Source organism: Acanthopagrus latus, chromosome 1, assembly GCF_904848185.1.
Source record: "Acanthopagrus latus isolate v.2019 chromosome 1, fAcaLat1.1, whole genome shotgun sequence".
NCBI lineage: Eukaryota > Metazoa > Chordata > Actinopteri > Spariformes > Sparidae > Acanthopagrus > Acanthopagrus latus.
This window is the reverse complement of record NC_051039.1, coordinates 19,905,306-19,923,950: the sequence shown is the minus strand read 5'-3', so window position 1 is coordinate 19,923,950 and position 18,645 is coordinate 19,905,306. Positions and strand designations below refer to the sequence as shown.

General features: G+C 40.1%; 3 protein-coding genes across 6 annotated transcripts in view; 2 read left to right on the top strand and 1 right to left on the bottom strand.

The window, feature by feature from the left end:
* The window catches only part of prkcaa (protein kinase C, alpha, a), a 146,817-nt gene extending 145,082 nt beyond the window's left edge, over window positions 1–1,735 (bottom strand). The window contains exon 1 of one of the 4 annotated variants that reach the window (XM_037098137.1): window positions 910–1,735. In XM_037098137.1, coding sequence (XP_036954032.1) covers window positions 910–1,076 — 167 coding nt within the window. In that variant the 5' untranslated portion in view covers window positions 1,077–1,735. The remainder of the gene's footprint in view (window positions 1–909) is intronic. The other 3 variants (XM_037098159.1, XM_037098148.1, XM_037098168.1) reach the window with 3 other exon arrangements.
* Window positions 1,736–6,083: 4,348 nt separating this feature from the next.
* LOC119019504 (beta-2-glycoprotein 1-like) lies at window positions 6,084–11,114 on the top strand. The gene is made up of 8 exons (XM_037098180.1): window positions 6,084–6,245; window positions 6,530–6,709; window positions 7,787–7,883; window positions 7,966–8,042; window positions 8,550–8,735; window positions 8,831–9,010; window positions 9,212–9,409; window positions 10,826–11,114. Exons 1-8 carry the CDS (start codon window positions 6,176–6,178, stop codon window positions 10,933–10,935), a joined length of 1,098 nt encoding a protein of 365 aa, XP_036954075.1. The 5' UTR covers window positions 6,084–6,175; the 3' UTR covers window positions 10,936–11,114.
* A 1,173-nt stretch (window positions 11,115–12,287) lies between these two features.
* Window positions 12,288–18,627, top strand: LOC119023872 (beta-2-glycoprotein 1-like). Its single transcript, XM_037106161.1, has 8 exons — window positions 12,288–12,449; window positions 12,841–13,017; window positions 13,533–13,629; window positions 15,346–15,422; window positions 15,787–15,975; window positions 16,717–16,896; window positions 17,313–17,510; window positions 18,460–18,627. The coding sequence occupies exons 1-8, from the start codon at window positions 12,374–12,376 to the stop codon at window positions 18,522–18,524; spliced, it is 1,059 nt and encodes a 352-aa protein (XP_036962056.1). The 5' UTR covers window positions 12,288–12,373; the 3' UTR covers window positions 18,525–18,627.
* The last annotated feature ends 18 nt before the right edge of the window (window positions 18,628–18,645 follow it).

Here is an 18,645-nt window from a genome sequence, read left to right as displayed (position 1 = left end):
TGACTGCGAGTTACCTCCTCTCACGGTGGAGACACACCTGAGGTGATCTCTACAGAGCAGCAGCCTGATGAAACCTTTCAACTAAACTGAGGTATATCTGTCATACTATTCTAAATACATTAACTTGGCAGTGAAGTGCAGCACAGAGGCCCACTCCCTGCCATCACCGCCCACTTCATGTGTGCTGCAAGCTCAACACCATGAGCATAATGCAGAGCCCCTTCTCTGTGTAGGTGAAGATCTTTTCCATATGGCCTCACAGTGCCAGTAAGTTTCCAGTAAGTTTTTAGCCATAAATCCTTGAGCTGCTCTCCACAGTAACAGCCGATAAATGGAAGGCTGGATGGCTCGCCAGGAAAAGGGAGCCTGTTACTCATCCAGAGACTTCCACCAGATCCAGAAGTGGACCTGAACAGCTGCAACAGATATCTTTTAGTTCAGAGTTAATGCAAGGAACATTTCTCAAGAAAGAGGTCCGGGGATTTGACGATCGCTTTCATTTTCGCGCTGGGAATTAAACGTTCGGCTAATAACATAAACAACAGCAGAACTCCTCCCATATGGCACCGCTTGGACCAAACCCCGACAAGTTGGGATCCCCGGAGAGACAAAACAGCGCTTGGAAGACTGCGGACACACATGCACCGTCACTTTACCAGTATGAAAAGTGTGTGTGTGTGTGTGTGTGTGTGTGTGTGTGTGTGTGTGTGTGTGTGTGTGTGTGTGTGTGTGTGTGTGTGTGTGTGTGTGTGAAGACTGCCGGGACAGTTCGCGTGAAGTTGTGTTACATCACCGAGCAGAGTGTGGCTACTCGACCGAAGTTATCCGACATGCAACAGGCAGAGCAGTCGGGCAGGGGGAAGCGGAGTGGAGGTGGTGGAGGTGGAGGTGGGAGAAGGGAAGGCTTACCAGATGAAGTCGGTGCAGTGGCTGCAGAAAGTCGGCTGCCTGAAGAAGCGGGCTATGAATTTGTGGTTCTTGACCTCATGGACGTTTTTTTGCCTCAAAGCACCTTTGCGAGCGAACCTGTTCGCCACGTCCGCGGTGGACGACTCGTTTGAACTCACATCAGCCATGTCCCCCCTCTCAAGAAACCGGGTCGACGGTGCAGCTTCAGTCGCGCTGTGTCTTGTTTTTTTGTTTTTTTGTTTTTCAGTCCGTGTGGCGGCGCAGCCCTCAGCGTGGAGCCAGCAGAGTGTGGAGCGGCGGTCTTCACCGGAGACACTGCGCGTACTGTCTGAGGGCTTTCCCTGCCTGTCGCTCGCACTGGGCTGCTCCACTGACAGCTCTGCAACGCCGTCAAGTCAGCCGCGGCGAGGGGGTGCCACATCCGGCCCCTTCAAAATAAAAGGCGTTTCTACTTTTGGGGCGGGGCGGGGGCGTTCTGCAACTTACCTGCCCACGTGCATCCAACTACGGAGAACGTTCGTATTATGTCGGTCTCAAAGTGCTTCTGGCATTAATAGATGGGAGATTGAACATAATCATGGTATTTATTTTCTCTTTTAATTTTATGATGCATAACTGCAGCAGGATAATACAATAGTGTCCTCGTAATATTATTTTATGTTCCGAGGTCAAATTTGACAGCAGTATCACTGAAAATTAACACTCAACAAATGTTTTATTCAAGGAAATAGAAATCTTGTCATTGTAATTTTTTTTTTTTCAATTTAAATACTGCTGACATTTCTGCACTCCTGATAACTACAACTATTTCTTATCTATTAGTCAAAATTCTTCAATTGTTTACTTTTCTCTAGATTTAATGTTTGTTAAACTATTCCCTGTGCATTGGGAGCAAAGTTAACCAGAGTCAGATTCCTTGTTTTTGTACACATATGTGGCCAACAAAGCTGATTCCAATCCTGATCCTGAAAATAATGTAATTTTGTGACCTCATGATACAGTTACTGTTACTGCTTGATAGTATCTGTAGCATTAAACTAAATTATAGTTCTTTATTTACTATTTTGCACCAACTTTTTGCAAAGAAAAAAGTCAAAAACAAGTGCTAAGGTGGAATAAAAACTTTTACAAAGAGTAAAATGCACAACATTTTGCTCTCTGAAAAGCTCTCGCGTAGAAGTGCCCCAGGAGTATTTGAGCTACCATACTGGATCTGATACCAGTAGTGGAAGAAGCTCTCCTTAATTCTGTTGCAGGGCATTTTACGACTAAATCATTATCTTATCATCTTATAAGTAGCCTACGTGATGACCTCATTTAAATCCCAACAGATCTTAAACCTGAGCAGGTCTAATCAGCAGCAGAACTGTGTGTATGCGGGTCCTTTAATCTATAACAGTGTATTATATTTTTTTAAGCTGATCATGTATTTTATATGTAAAATCAGGGTTACTATCAATGTTGCATAAATAACAGTAGTAGTGGGGAAGTTTTCCTCTTAAATGTAGTCGAGTAGAAGTGTATAGTTGCAGAGATTGGGTATGCTTAAGTTAAGTACCTCACATTTAAAATGTGCTATGTTACTCTTCACCCCAGTTTGATACATGGGCTGGACCAACAAGCACTATTACATAAGAATTAACAGGGAATATTAGAAGAGTTATTTCAGTGAATTTATCCTTAACTGATGGGCTTAACTGATCATTTATTCTGTCGTGCCTTTTCATTAGCATAATCCAGTAACTGTGCACTTGTATGCACATGGAGTTAGTCATGGACTAGTTTTGTCTAGACTGCTTTGTAAGTGTGCAGCTAACGGGGACTGCAGTTACACTACATCGCTCATGACAAAGTGTAACTTTTAACTGCATGCTGCACATGCTGCCTTCACGAAACAGTATCATGTAGCACAGCACCACTCACTGTAGCTTCTTATGGAACCATAAAGTTAAAATAACCCCTCTCTAAAACAGATTCAGCAACTTCATTATGTAACAATCATTTATTATTGGGCTGTTGGACTACATCATTTTTTTAATATGTATCTAGGTGTCCTGAATAAACAGGAATAAACTGCTTGTGTAACTGGGTTATAGTTTGAAATAGTCATCAGACTAACGGTCCCGGCTGTTCTTAATGTAGTCCTGTATCTGTGCAGCCTTTAATCTCAGTCACAAAGGAGCTCAGCCTTGTTGACAAACAATACATGAAAGTGAGGCACACCAACCATCAAAAAGAATCCATGAAACCTTTCTGCATATTCAAACACAGAGTAGAGTGGAGTACATCCAGTAGGATTTAAACATGCAACCTTTTACGAGCAGGAAAATCCAGACTTTTAAATTCCATAGTTGACTATTATTATTATTATTATTATTATTATTATTATTATTATTATTATTATTATTATTATTATTATTAATGCAACACATGTTCTAACACATATCCATAGCTCAGTGAACATGGTACTTTTGTTTCAAACGTGCGTTTATCCCTCGCAGCTGGTCCAGGGCTTTGTCCGCAGGGCTCTTCAGCTATCTTCATTCCTAAAACACACTTCCTGCTCGTGCTCTGTGTGTATCTTCGTCCAACTTGACAGCTGCTCCGCTCCGCTTCCTCCTTCTCACTCCGGCTGATGTCACGCAACAGGACCGCTGTCAGCGGGAGGGTGGAGGCCGCCTGTCCCGCTGCAGGAATTTGGGATTGGGGCGTCATCGTGTGGAGTAACAGAGCATTACACATGTTGGAGCTGCTCGCTGAAAATCGTTTTGGGTTTTTTTTTTGTTTTTTTTATTTCTTGCAAGAGCTCAGTTCAGCACAATGTAAGTACTTCACACATGAGCTACAGGTGCATTTCTACTGTGTCTGAGTGGCCTCAACTCTTTCTTTTGTATTTCACACTATTCAGCTTAGATCAACATTGTGCCATTATGATTAAACAAATAACCATCTTCATAACGGACATTTATTGGATTTTGAGTGAACAACACAGGGTATTGGTGACATTGTTTTTGTAGTGACGATTTTTTTTTTTTTGTCGCAAATGATCGCATTTTCACTGCCTGAACATACTCCAAAACTCACCAAACTTGGAATACATGTCACACCTGCACAAACTCAAAAAAAATCATAATCTATTCGCGTCTTCAATTTCCACCACTAGGTGGCGCTATAATCAAGTAGTGCGTTTGTGCGTTTTTGGCTCGTGACTCACATATACTTTGTTGCACATTCATTCAAAGCGTTCGCTCAGTTGCGCTGAATCTCGTGGTATAGGCCACGCCCATTCCCGCCTACCGTTTTTTTTTTTTTTTTTTACCAAATTCGCGAAATGTCACAAACCTACTTTTTCAAACTCCTCCCAGACGATTTCACCGATTTGCACCAAACTTTGCACATAGCATCTTTGGACTCTCCTGACAAAAAAAGTTCTTAAAAGTATTTTGATATTCCAAACGATACTCAAGTTATTAAATAACAACTTCATGGGCGTGGTATAGACTGACCCCTGTAACTCACACACCAAAAATGACAGCAGTTGGTGCCAAATAACTCCCACATAATATGGCTGACATTTTTAAACCTTATATCTGTGTGTTCCCTTAATTCAGCTGCATTGTGTGATGTAGGCCACGCCAACTTTTGCAGTAAATTTCTATTCACAAAATTGCCAAAAATGAAAATCGTACGTTTTCCAACTTCTCCAAGGCCATTTCAGCAATTTGCGCCAAACTTTGCAGGTAGCATCTGTGAACAAAACTCATTAAAATCTGTCACCTACGTCACACCTGGTGGCACGGTCCATTTTGATGCTTCGCCATAAAATCATCAACTCATTATAACTTCCACATACAGTTTGCCATCTACTCCAAATTGCTCGAACATGTAGAGGGTGTCGCCCTGAATACATCTACATAGCACACGTGGACTGCGAGCTCCAGTTCATCGCTGCATGCAGCTTTAATAGTCATTGTCATTTACATTTATACTACTGTGTTAGCCCCTCAAAATATTTCATCATTAAATACTCAATCAATATATTTTATATTTAAACTCCCCCCAAGCAGTTTTAAATTGGAAAAAAATAAAATAACAATTTCTCCATATAATATGATAAGATAGATAGCTTGATCTAACACTTCTTTTAAGCTACGTGGTGCTTTCATTGAGAAATATACTTAAACCAAGGATGGCCTTAACTTTAATGGCTGAAACATCAAATCATAATTACATTTTCTTAATGTCTTACACATTTTGTGCAGTCCTCAGGATTAAAAGAATGAACAACTTTTTTGGCATGAACAACATTGGTTTGCATTGAGGGGCCCTGTGTTTGGTCCTGGTTGTAGAGGTTAAAATCACAGTGTGTCTGTCTCTGATAACGTGGTTTTGCTGTGGTTATGAATACGTCTTTGGCTTAATAAGTTGCTGCCAGTGTCAGTATTACACGTCTTTCCTCACAGCTACGGAGGTTCATCAAGTCTTTACGACACTTGCTATCTCTAAAACCTCTCTAAGTTTACCAATTCCTCTGGGTTCACTGACCAGCAGAGCAGCAGAACCATCTCAATCCTTTTTTATGTGGACGACAAATATTTGTTAAGTAAACCGGGTTGCATCATCTGCTGTTCCCTGAAACCAGATCATTTAAAATAGCCATCGCTCAAGAGACGTGATTTATTTCTTTCAAGTAATCTATCTGCCCAGTTTATCTAGTTAATAAGGACTGACACATTTTCATTTTGCTTGACATCAGTGATAATGGATCTTCAGAGTTAAACTGGATAAACTCCTTATCATGATTTGATACCGCCTAGATTTTCCTAATCGGACAAAAAAGCATCTTCTTGTTACCTAATATGGCATAAAGTGGCATAAACATAAACACAGCATACCCCTTTGTTGTGTGGCACTATTTCTGTAATGTTGTTTTCACTGCAACGTTAGAGCAGAAAGCTAGTGAGCATTGGCAAAACAAGGCTTAAGTACGCTTCCACAATCATCTGTATCTGTGTGTGTTTACACAGTGTCTCAGGAGACTCTCTCTTCCATTATTTATGAGCTCGTATCATTCATATGTCTGCTGCTGCTTCTTGTACCAAATTAAGGTTATTGATCAGCTCTGGGTAAATAACTATGTTAAGACCTTTGTGCTCAATCAATAGGAGCTTACACTGGCATGTGATTGGATCAGGCTATCAGGGGCCCCTTTACCCAGCAACCCTTTTGTTGGCCCCATCACTGAGGAGTCTTCACTCCCGGGAAGATGGGTCTGAATTTGGTTCTGCTGATCCTTTGCCACCTTGCTTTATACACAACTGTCACATCCAAGAAAGGTAAGATGGAGCAGGTGCATTGTTTTACTTGTTTTAGAAATAAATCTGTAGCTCTTTTTTTGATGTGTTATAAGTATTCCTGCTTTAGCCTGCTTGCTGCCAATCACTGTCTCTAGCTATACATATGAAATTCAGGCACCTGATGGCTTAACAAAAGTAAGTTTGCAACAGCTAAATCTAGCCCCTGGATTATTTGTCAAAGTTCACCAACAAAATGTGAGAATAATCCCTGTGAATCCTGCTCTTTACATATCCATCAGATTATCTTTCTGTTCTCTAACCAGTATGCGGCCGACCACTTATCAGTGATGGGATTGACGACGCAACCCTGAAACGTGTGTACGAGGTTGGAGAAGAGGTGACCCTCACATGTGAACAGGGGTACCTGCCCTCGACGGCGACCCCTCGAAGGTTAACCTGCACCGCCACCGGAGAATGGACACTGTCTGACTTGTCATGCTCACGTGAGTTTACTGAGGTTTCGGGGCAACAAAAGTTTACTTTTGAAATTGTTTTGTGTTCCTGGTGACTTTTTCATGGAATCATAGAATGTCTCCCCTGAGTATGTCATTATTATTTTACGACATGATGCTGAGCATCCTTTGTTTCACCTGTCACATAATGAGCTCCAAATGCTGCTTTAATTCAGAGTATTAAAGGTGCAATATGTAAGAATTGTCCACCTGTCAAATTCAAAATTTAAACAAACAGGGGGCAACATAGCACTAACTGCTGCTAACCGTGGCTACCGTTAGCTAGTTAGCTGTGCAGCTAGCAGTATGCACTGGGAGCTTGAGAACCGGGGGAGTATTGGTGTTTACACCACTAGCACAGGAGCTTTGGACAGGGACGAGTCAGGGCTAGCTGGTTAGCATGCTAACTTCAGTACATATAGACATAGACATCATGAAGTCAAATTTTCATATCTTTACATTCTGTGATATTTTGAGTTATTCGTCTGAATATTTTCAACTAGGATTCTTACATAATGTACCTTTAAGATATGGCAGCAACCAAGAAAACAAGCACAAAATAATATTTCTTTAGCAAAGGTATTAGAATACAATATCAGTTTTTAAGAACCTCTATGGTCTGACCTTAATTATATACCAATGGTGAAAATAACACACATGTTGGTGCTCTTAGAATGAGGCTTGAAGTTTAACAGTCACATTATGTGAGTTCATTAAACTGTCAGTGTGTTTGTAATGCTATTATAAACAATCATAAGAAAATCATTTAAATGCTTTTATTAATGTTTTCTAGCAGACTGTTTAGTTTCTTTTAAGTGCACTACTACTAGTAACATTAAATAGTCTTATTAGCACAGTAATGCCAATAAATGTCTTATAAGGACTTACAAGGACCTTAATATATGCACATATGTACAATAATACATACCATGTCAAATCCACTGTTGTAGTTTGAAAAGGTCATTTCTGAGACAAAGTTATCAGTAATGAATGATTTTTACAAGATAACTTTTTGTTGTCTATCTAACAAGAAATGTACATTAAGTGTATGAACTGTCTTTTCCACAGCTAAGATGTGCCCAATCCCTAAACCTCTGCAGCCATTTGCAAGGGGAAGAACAGAAGCTCCGTTCAAGAGTGTGCTTAACTACACATGTGATGACGGGTAAAAGTCACTTTATAGTTCTTAGTAGATCACTGTGTTTACAGTAATGCATGTCAGCACAGTGTCCACTTTTGCCCTTCAGGTACATCATGCTGGGATCCAATAAGAGCATCTGTTTACATGACGGTAGCTGGAGCAATCCACCCCCTATGTGCAAAGGTACATTGTGGAAATATCAGCAGACTCCGCAGTGTTTAATGGAGAGCAGGCACATCATCTAAAGCCTAATTTGATCCGATTAGGGAGCTGAATTTCTTTTCTTTTTTGATATTTTTTTTCATTGATGCCTATGCATTTGTGTCTATGAAGTCATAGATGATTTGATAAAACATTTATCTTAGTAGATGTTGTGAGCATCTACATGTAGGAACATGCAACTACTCATTAATGAGAGGCTACCCAGATAAATTAACTAAGCTAGATAGCATTATTTATTTATTTATTGTTTACGTCCCGAGCACAAATAGAAGCACATATCTGTATCTGGATGACATCTCCAAGCCCCACAACTCACATCTAAACAGTCTGGGGTAGATAGATAGCACAACGTGTTAAGAGGACAATATGTATTTTCTATTTCTTTTTGAACTATCCCTCTAAGGCTCAAAGGGAAGAAAAGCTTCAGCATAACTCTGGTATGATGTTTTGTTTTTTTTTTCCCTACAGCTGTGAACTGTCCTCTGCCCAGGCCACCTACAGGTGGAAGAATCGTCCATGATAAGTCAGTGAATGGAGTCACCACCATGTACGGGCAAGGCTGGACGTACGAGTGTAACCCACCTAAAGCACCAAGTTATGAGAGGGGATCCTGCAAGGCTGACGGAAGTGCAACTGAGCCGCCGGTGTGCCGAGGTACACAGTCTTCTCCGTACTGCTCCACCTTTCATTTATATCGCTCTATATTTTAGCCTACCTCTTGCAATTGTACCTGCTTCTGATGATCCCAGATGTGAGCTGCCCCATCCCAACAGCCATACCAAATGGCGTCATCACCTTCGCTGTGATGAGACCACATGGCTACAAGGAGAAGGTTAGATATGCCTGCAATGAGCACTATATCCTGGATGGTGAGGCTGAGATACAGTGCCAAAACACAGGAAACTGGTCCTCCATGCCAGTTTGCAGGGGTGAGTCATGGGAAGATCAGATCTTAAGAACAAACCAAAGGGTACAAGTCTCTGTTCATGGAAAAGCTGGGAGAGTCTGCAGAGAGATACTGAACCCTTCTTAACCTTCAGAACTTTTGGTTTCAGCCTGATAATAATGTTCTATGAGTGGAGTTGAAATGTCTGGTGAAAACGTACTGACTGCTCTGGTTTTCCACCCAGCTCCCTGCACTGTTGGCATCAAAAGAGGTCGTATCTTCTATAACGCCAAGAAGCTCTGGATCGGAGACCTGAAACCCAACAGAGTCCTCCACGGAGAGCACGTTGTCTTCTATTGTCTGAACAGGGAAGACAGGTGCGGCTACCCTGTGGCCAGCACCTGTAATGATGGAACCCTCCCCATCCCAGAGTGCTTTGTGGGTGAGTTGTTGTCAGCTTGATAAATCTAGTTCAAACATCTCTAGTTCCACCCGTGGAGGTTTGGAGGCTTGACTGATAATTTCTCACCCTGTAGTGACAGCAGCATAGACATGACCTCAGATCACCAAGTCCATGTCAAACACAAACATGTTTTCAGTGCAACCTTATCACCAGAATAATTATTGTCAGTGTATATTTCTACAAACCTCAAATAAGTTAATGCTTTTCTTTGTTTTAATTGTTGTGACAAAGCTGTGCATACAGTCCCTTTAGGTTTAGGCACATCAGCTACTTGGCTATGGTAAGGAAATTATTTTGGTCACTTGTATCTGTCACTAGAAACATGTCTGGAAATCATCCTGACATCTTGTTCAAAACATCCAGTGGTTTCACCATCACAAATGTTGAGATGCAAATGGACTCAAATGGAACCATCTCTTGCTTAGCAGCTGCCACTGCCATCCCTTTCTCCTCTATCCATAACAACATTACTGTTGCAGCATACCAGTGACAGGCAAACCCAATCTTTGTCATACAACATCCTTGGTCAGATTTAGTCACTGAAACTATACAGTTTTTATGTCACTTCAGTTCGGAATGTACCAACATTATGTGTATAACTTTGGTTACATTATGGTCTCAATATCACTGTACGATTGTTACTATGTTGCTATGTTACTCATGGTTACCTGCTGGACACTTTTTTGACCCAACCTATCATCCCCATCCTCCTTCAAAGATGACTTTGTTGCTTTTCTTCCTTCTTCACCTGACTTCCTCCTTTGCTGTCACAATAATTACCATGGCCTCCAAGGGTCACATGAGAGACTGCTCATGCATGCTGAATCTATATCAATCTGTATTTGAAATTGATATGAAAAGTATATACAAATTATACATTTTATTCTGGTGGCTGGGCTGGTTGAAAGTGTTTGATATGAAGCTTAAGATATAGATGATAGATATTTCTATTACTATCATCTATACTATCTATTACTATCATCTATTCACTTTCTGATGCTAATTTTGATTATTTTTTGAATGTTTTTACCTCAAATTTCTGCATATTACCCCTCTAAAGTATGTATATATTTGTTACTAGGCAAGGAAAGATAAAGCCTTTATGCTGCATACTGTGGTGACTAAATCAAATTTGTGAAAGCAGAGACAAAGAAGGGTGCTGGATATAAACTGCCACTTGTGACAGCATGTGGATATTAGGGCTAAGTTGTGCCAGGAACTTAGCCCTAATATCCACATGCTTTCACAAGAGGCAATACAGTGTGTTATGTCCCTAAAAATGATAGATCAGAAGTCTGTCAGATGGCCTACAGATGTCTTTGGAGACGTCCATGTTTCCATGCAGTCATACATTTTATGATAACAGTAATATATCTGTCTTCTTCTCACTTTCAGAACCGGGGAAGGTGGAGTACCAACTCAGGCCCAAAACCCTACCATCAGAAATTGCAATGTGTGCTGCCTCACCACCTGCAGCCCCCACAAGCTCCGCGAGACCTGCATAACTTTGCACAGAATGATGTGAAACTCTCCGTACGAGGAAAGGATGAGAATGATTGGATCATGAAATGAATCTGTAACAATACAGTGCAAGACAGAGGCCACTTTGGTTGTCTGTAACATTCATCTTGTATTTGCCTGTGATTTTCATTTGATAATAAAATGCAGTCGATATTGAAAATAAGAAAATGAGTTTTTTATTAAGGATGCAAAATACTGGTGTGTTGCACGAGAGTCGATGACCTGAAGAACCCATGTTCCCAATCTGTGACTTCATGCCATATGTACACTGAAATTGTTCAAACAAAACAAACAAACAACCCAGCAGGTTACAATAAAATGGGCGTCCACACTGATCTGACATTCTTTCCTAGAGGGTTTGATACCAATTCACACCTCATGTCTGTCTTCATGGTGAATTTGGCCTCTCCCCTAAACCACTGAGTAGTTAAATGCCCTCAAGGCGGTGACACAAACTGACACACGGGGCAAGATCATTCTATACCTACATATAATTTAGACTTTGTTGCTTCTAGGATTCTGTCCATGCTTGTTTACAGACAGTAGTGCAACAATAACCATCATTTTCGTTATCAGCAAATTATTTTCATTATTAATTGAATCTGATTTCATTTTGTTGGACTGATCAAATAACTGACTAATCATTGCTGCTTCAGTTGGCGGTGTCGGCTTTGGGGACCTCAGCTCGAGTCAGTTTACTGCTACTCATGTTGGAAATGACCAGTAAAGCTTCGTAACAGCTGAAAGTGTAATACGAAGAGGTAAAGTATATAATGATACATGTTCACTAGTACACCCTTGTAAAGACTGAATGGATAAATAAACTCATCTGAATAACTGTATAGCTTTAATTCAACTTGTTTCAGTTCGAGCATTGATCTGTACTGTAGCTGCTCTCTGAGGGAATCAGTCTTTTTAATGGCATGTCATGTGATGTATCAACTTTTGATTTAAAGCAAGTAATACCTGTACATTTGTGAATTCTACCCAAATAATTGATATAATACCTCTTTGACATCATCATCATCATCATCATCATCATCTTCATCATCATCATTTGCCCTTGATGCATTTACCCTCAGTAAAAGACTTACACCATGACGAACAGCAATGGACCAGTTATTTTATTATACTTTGTTGCAGCTCTGTCTCATAATGCTGAAGTCTTTCAGATGATTTGTTGTTTCGTAACATTGCACTGACAAGGGAAAGTCCACGGTTGGAGTGTTTCACTTCCAGTAAAATGTCACAAAGCAAAGAAGAAAACAAAACAAGCACCATCAGCGGGCAGTTACCTCACACTGCTCTTATCTGTTGATTTTTAGAGAAACACAAACAGCAGTGGAAGAGGGGACAGATTCAGTATTTGACGGGAGAGACCAGGGGAAAGATCCAAGGAACGCCTGCACATTTCAACAAGGGATGGAACGAATTAAGACTTTGTTTCTGCTCTGTTTGGTGGCATTTACTACCTCTGTGACATCCAGACAAGACAATGGTATTTACCATCATTACTGGCTTTTGTTTGAGGTCATATGTTTTAAACTGCACATACAGATGTATGACTATTTGCTATGACTTCAACATCAGGTTACCTCTATATGTAAGTATATGTAAGTATATGTCAGTAACACTGACCACATGTATTTGTCCAAGTTAAATACATGTCTCTTTTTGAAAATTGTTTGAAACAGTTTCAGTACAATTTTATTCCAATGTGAAGCTGACAGACACAAGTTTATATTCCTATTCTATAAAGGCACTTAAATTCCGTGTTCTCTGTGACAAAAATTGATTTGTGGATTCCCTTGTTGAATGTTGGAATAGACTGTCAGACATGTTTGAGAGTCTATACCCAGTCATTATTGATTTCATCTGTCTGTCTGCAGTGTGTTTCAGACCTCAGCTGGGCGACAATATCGAGATGAGTGGGTTCCAGAGGTTCTACAGCCCCGGCGAAGAGATAGCGCTCTCCTGTAAACAGGGTTACACCCCCGTGTTGGGACCGCGGACGATTGTTTGCATTGCCAGCGGAGAGTGGACCACAACCAAATTACTGTGCATACGTGGGTCTCCATTATTCTAGTGAGAACTTGTGACGGATCATCTTCAACTGCAAATTTAGATTTTTCTTCAAATCTAAAATGTTTTTTTAAGAAAAACGTTTGCTTGTATTACAGTTGTATAATGACTTTAACTGAAATAATCATTTAATCATTACTGATAGAGTTTCCAATCTTACTATAAATGAGGACTTGCTTTTGATGTGGTATGGAAAAATACACTGCTCTAGTAGACTTGGGGAAGATTTGTATTATGATATGTAGATAAGGACTGAGGATATCAATGTGTATATTCAGGACTAAAACATAAATGATTCCTTCTCTGTACATGGGGCGGGGGGGCGGCATCGATAATAGGTGCAGACAGTCTGCACAACATAAACCTGCTCAGCTTCAGGAAGGTGGCATACTGAAGTAGAGAACTGCAGACATGTCATTCTATGTTTGTACGTTTCGTACAAAGAAATGGCAGAACTTAACATTTACACGTGTTCTCTGACCTGTATTCTCTCTTACAGCAAAACGGTGCCCCTATCCTGATCAACTGTCTAATGGAGAACTGGACTACGAGGATACTGGGTACCAGAGTAAAATCAACTACACCTGTAATGAAGGGTGGGCAACAACATTTTGTTGAATTTCATTCTGTGATACATGTCATTTCCTCTTTCAGCCACCTTGCTCACCCTAATTCACTGGCTGCACTAACTTTAATTAATGTAAGGTGCTTTATTAACGCTGACAAGTATAAACAGGCAGCAGTGGAAGAACTGTTAACATCTTTTACTGTAAAAGGTACCAATATGATGGTTTGAAAACTCTTGGTTGCACATCTTGCGATCAAAATCTTCCTCCAGCAAAAGTATAATCAAGAAGATATACTTAAAGCATGAGTTCACTCAGAAATGAAAATTCAGTCATTATTTACTCACCCACACGCAGATGGACAGTCAGGGAAAATGTTGTCATCCACAAAACATTTCTGGAAGTGAAACAACATTGCATCATTCTCTTAAACAACTGAAGAAGGATGGGGATTGGTTTTAAAATGTATAAAAACAGCTGGGAAGACAATACACCATATGGCTCATCCAGTTTAATTAAAGTCCCTGGAAGCCCTGAGAACCCAGACTGATTTGAAAAGATCACCCTTTTTAAATTGGAAATCCTCACTGTAGCTGCTAACCTAAAAGTGTTAAAGGGATAGTTTGTGTTTTTTGAAGTGGGGTCATATAAAGTACATATCTATAGTCAGTCTGTTCCCTACCGTAATCAGCAATCAGCGCAGCCTCAGTCTGGAGAAGTAGAGAGCCGCTCCAGCCCAGACGCTCAGCTTTGTACTGCAGTGAACGGGGTCCAGAGGAAAAGCGAAATAAACTACCTAAAACAAGGTTCACCTTAAAAAGTCTATAACCGTTCAAGTGTATGTTGTATAGGGAAAATTCACACCGCTTTACACCATCAGGCAACAGGTGATCTGCAGGCGGTGAAATACAGTGCAAGGCCCAGCTGCTGGACGGGAGGTTTACTTTCGATAAAAATGAAACTTGACAGACCGTCGAACCTCCATATCCCTATGCATTAGCGCAACTGCGTAGGAATACGGTGGTTCTACGGTTGAGAAAATGTAGAGCCAAAAGAAAGGGCGGTCTGATGGCGATGTAAAGTGGTGTGATTTTTCTCTATACAATTTACACTTGAACTGTTATAGATTTTTTAAGGTGAGCCTTGTTTTATGTGGTTAGATTTCGCTTTTTCTCTGGACCCCGTTCACTGCAGTACAAAGATGAGCGTCTGGGCTGGAGCGGCTCTCTACTTCTCCAAACTGAGGCTGCGCTGATCGCTGATTACCGCAATTATCAATTTTGGGGCTTGACTGAACATGAATTTCATCTCGAAATTGATGATATTATGAGACTGACTAGATACTGACTTGATATTCTTTTTTGGGTGAACTTATCCTTTAAAGTTTAAAAGGATTCTCAATGCTGACAAATTACCCCTTTAGTTCTTAATTCATTATATAACATATTTATTGAGGTAGTAACATGTAAGATGAATTTTAATGTTGCAGCTGGCTACAAGACAGGTCTTTTTTATGTTAGAAGGTTTACTGTATGAGAATACATTTCATTTCATAGAAAGGTTTTTAAAACTTTAAAACTCTTCTGCAAAGGAACTAGCAGCTAAAACATTAAATAAAGTAAAAAGTACCATATTTGCCTTCCAGTAGAAGTACAAAGTAGCATGAAATTCATACACACATGTAAGTAACAACATTTTTTACTTGAACGCTAAATGTGCTTAGTTACTTTCCACCTCTGTGTACAGGTACACCCTGATTGGAGCCGACACCGCTGAGTGCCTTGCCAATGGAACATGGAGCACATCAGTACCAGAGTGCAAACGTATGTAATCCACTCGACTAAAAGAGAAAGCATACAACACGCATTTGTCATTCTTGTCTCCAAATGCACTTAAATCTATTTTTACCCTATTCTATTGTAGCTTTATATCGCTCTGTCCTTTTTGTTGTCCCTTCTCTGGTCTTGGAAGACCAGCACACAATTGAGTGTTCACAATCTTCACTGAAAATAGGCCAGTGAAAACACATTTGTTAATGGACCACAGTTAAGTTATCACTGAGATTGCGGTGCTGTAAATCTGGGCAACACGTGCCACATAAAATAATATAACACACATACTTAAATGCATGAAGAGAAAACTAATTCTCAATACACAAATGATCATATAATGTGTCTTGTCTTGCAGCTGTGACCTGTGGACTCGCTCCAATCCCACAGTTTGGGATGATAGTTTATGACAGGAGGATCAGTGGGAACACCACTGAATACGGCGACCGGGTGACGTACAAGTGTCTGCCACCACACGTAGTTGTTGGCGACCCAAGAGCAGAGTGCACTGCCAGCGGTACCTGGACCAAGACACCTGAATGTCAAGGTATGACGGTCAAAAAAACATGAGCTACTGAAATAATATCAATTATTGTGGTATTCCAAGATATATTTACTGGTCACAACTTCAACTTTTTACTGTAGGATGTGAGCCAACCAAAACAACACATGTATTATAATGTTGTGACATTTATTCTTGTTATCAACAAATACCAGGTTTAGATTTCAGTCTTGATCTTGATATGAGAAGATCAGAAAACAACTCACCAAAAGGTCCGCTTATGTATTTTTATTTTTTTTTCCAGATTACGTGGAATTTAAATGTTCAAATGTATTTTTATTTACTTTATTTTTTGTAGCACTTATACAAACAAACTCCCAGGAATGACTGTGTTAAAAAATCCATTAGACACTGTGAAACCTTATATTGTAAATCACAGTCCAAACAGTCTGCAAAACAGTTTCTGGGGATATGGATGATATTCTAATGCCACTGTGTGAGAGAAAAACATTTTCCTCCAGTTAAAAGGTCAAAATTGTGGGACAGCTGAAGATGAAAAGGTCGGCATAATTATGACAAATTAACCAATTACATCCAATTTGATCTTCACCATCTGCAGGGGAAATTTTCCAAATCACTTCATCTGCCACATCATGAGATAATTGCCCAAGTTAATATTACATATGAAATAAATATTGGTGAGAAATATGAATAAATGTAGACAGCATGTCACATTTTTGTTAGTTGAGTCTCTCTGATGACGGGACCACATTGTTCCCTTCACAGTGGTGACCTGCCCTCTGCCAGGGAATATCGACAGAGGCTACGTGTCAAGCAATGACCACAGGGACTATGACTTCGGGGAAACTGTCAAATATGGCTGCACTGGAGACTATGTGCTTGAAGGAAACCTTGAGATTGTCTGTCAGCAGAATGGGAAGTGGTCTGAAAAGCCATCCTGCAAGGGTAGGGTTACAACCTGTATTACAGTCACTTTGCATGACACATTTCTGGTTATAACTGCAGGAGTGATCTTGGAAATGTAGAGAAGGGTTTGATGTGTTTCCCAGTTTGGATTTATGTGTCGCTGTTTATCCCCTGTGCCGGACTTTGATAGTGTGATGATAATCAAGCAAATTCCATTATTTTTAGTTCCAATTTTATGGCTGTTGACTTTAAGAGTGGTTCAAATCCAATAGGAAAATGTTTGTTGACGTTAAAATGCATTTGACATTTGACCAAAAAACAATCTTTGGTATCAGATGCTGACTGATAAAAACTCATCCAAAGATGGGAGCAACAGCTTTCACATTTAAACGTCAGTCCATACTAATATCTTTGACTGTTGCTCCCTAACTTTTCTCTCTGCTTGGGACTTGCAGCTCCGTGCAGCATTGCCATACCGAGAGGTAGGATACTCTACAAAGGCCGAAAAATCTGGATTGAAGACCTGAGCCCTAACAGAGTCTTGCACAAAGATATCGTCTCAGTCTACTGCAGGGACAAAGCCAGGAACTGTGGTTACGCCGTGCCAACCCAGTGCATTGATGGAAAACTCAAAATCCCAGACTGCTTTGAACGTAAGCAATATTTCATTAAAGAGCAAAATTTTTCATTAAAAATTCAGTCAAAGCCATAGCCAAAACACAGGACAGATTTTATAAAATGTCTGTGTGTACTTGTCATTATTACTCCTCAGCATCACAGTCAAAGACAGCAGTGGTCTTAGCTTCTTTACCTTCAGTTGTCACATTTTAATGAATCTAAAGTGGCCATGTGTTATTAACTCATAGAATAGACATAAAGGATATGTCCACTAAGACAGTCAGAGCAGCTTATGATCCAAGTCTCTCATACTATTGACCTCGAGCACTGTCATCACCCCAAAGATGAACTTGTTTACTGGTGCTGTAGATGTAATTAGTTTTTTCCTCCTAAAACAACTGGCATGCTCAACTTGAAAAAGTTTTACGAAAGACAACATCATGAAATAACAAATAAGGTCACCAGCACTCGCAAATGAGTTTTGGTAACGCTGATGAGAGCCAGGGGCCCAAACATGTCTGTCTGCTGCTGTGCATCATTAAAATGTATTATACCTCTGCTAACAGCTTCAATTGTACTTGTTTATTTCCATTCATTGTCTGTGTATTATATGCAGTAGACTTATGTTGTCTCGAATTTGCGCACATATTGATGTCAGCTGAAATGATACATTTCACTAAACTAGATTTTGACCTGAATTAAAATTTTTAATAAAAGAAGATCAACCATAAGAACTTTCACATTTCAGCAGAGAAGCACTATCGTTACAATCAAGTGACAGCCTAGTGTGCAGAGTGCTCCCATAATCAACCAAATAACAAAACAAAAAAAAAAAAAAAATGCAATGAAACTGGAGCTGTATCTTGGACTGTTGGACTCTTGGCTGTCTGTCTTTTTATCAAGGATCTGTACTTTTGTTATAGCAAGCGTAACCATTCTAACCTGTTCTATGTGTCTGTTTGTGTGCGTCTGTCTCTTTTCTAGATCCCAGCAGTACCGAGTATAACCTTCATTCAAGTTCACTTCCATCAGAAATCACACAGTGCTGAGACAGCAGAAGGTCCCTTCTCTGGTGATTGTCAAACCAGTACAATATGGAAAAGTTGGCTGTGTGTTCTGCTCTCTAAAAATAAAGAATATGGTCTGACTCAAGATGCCTGGTTGTTGTGT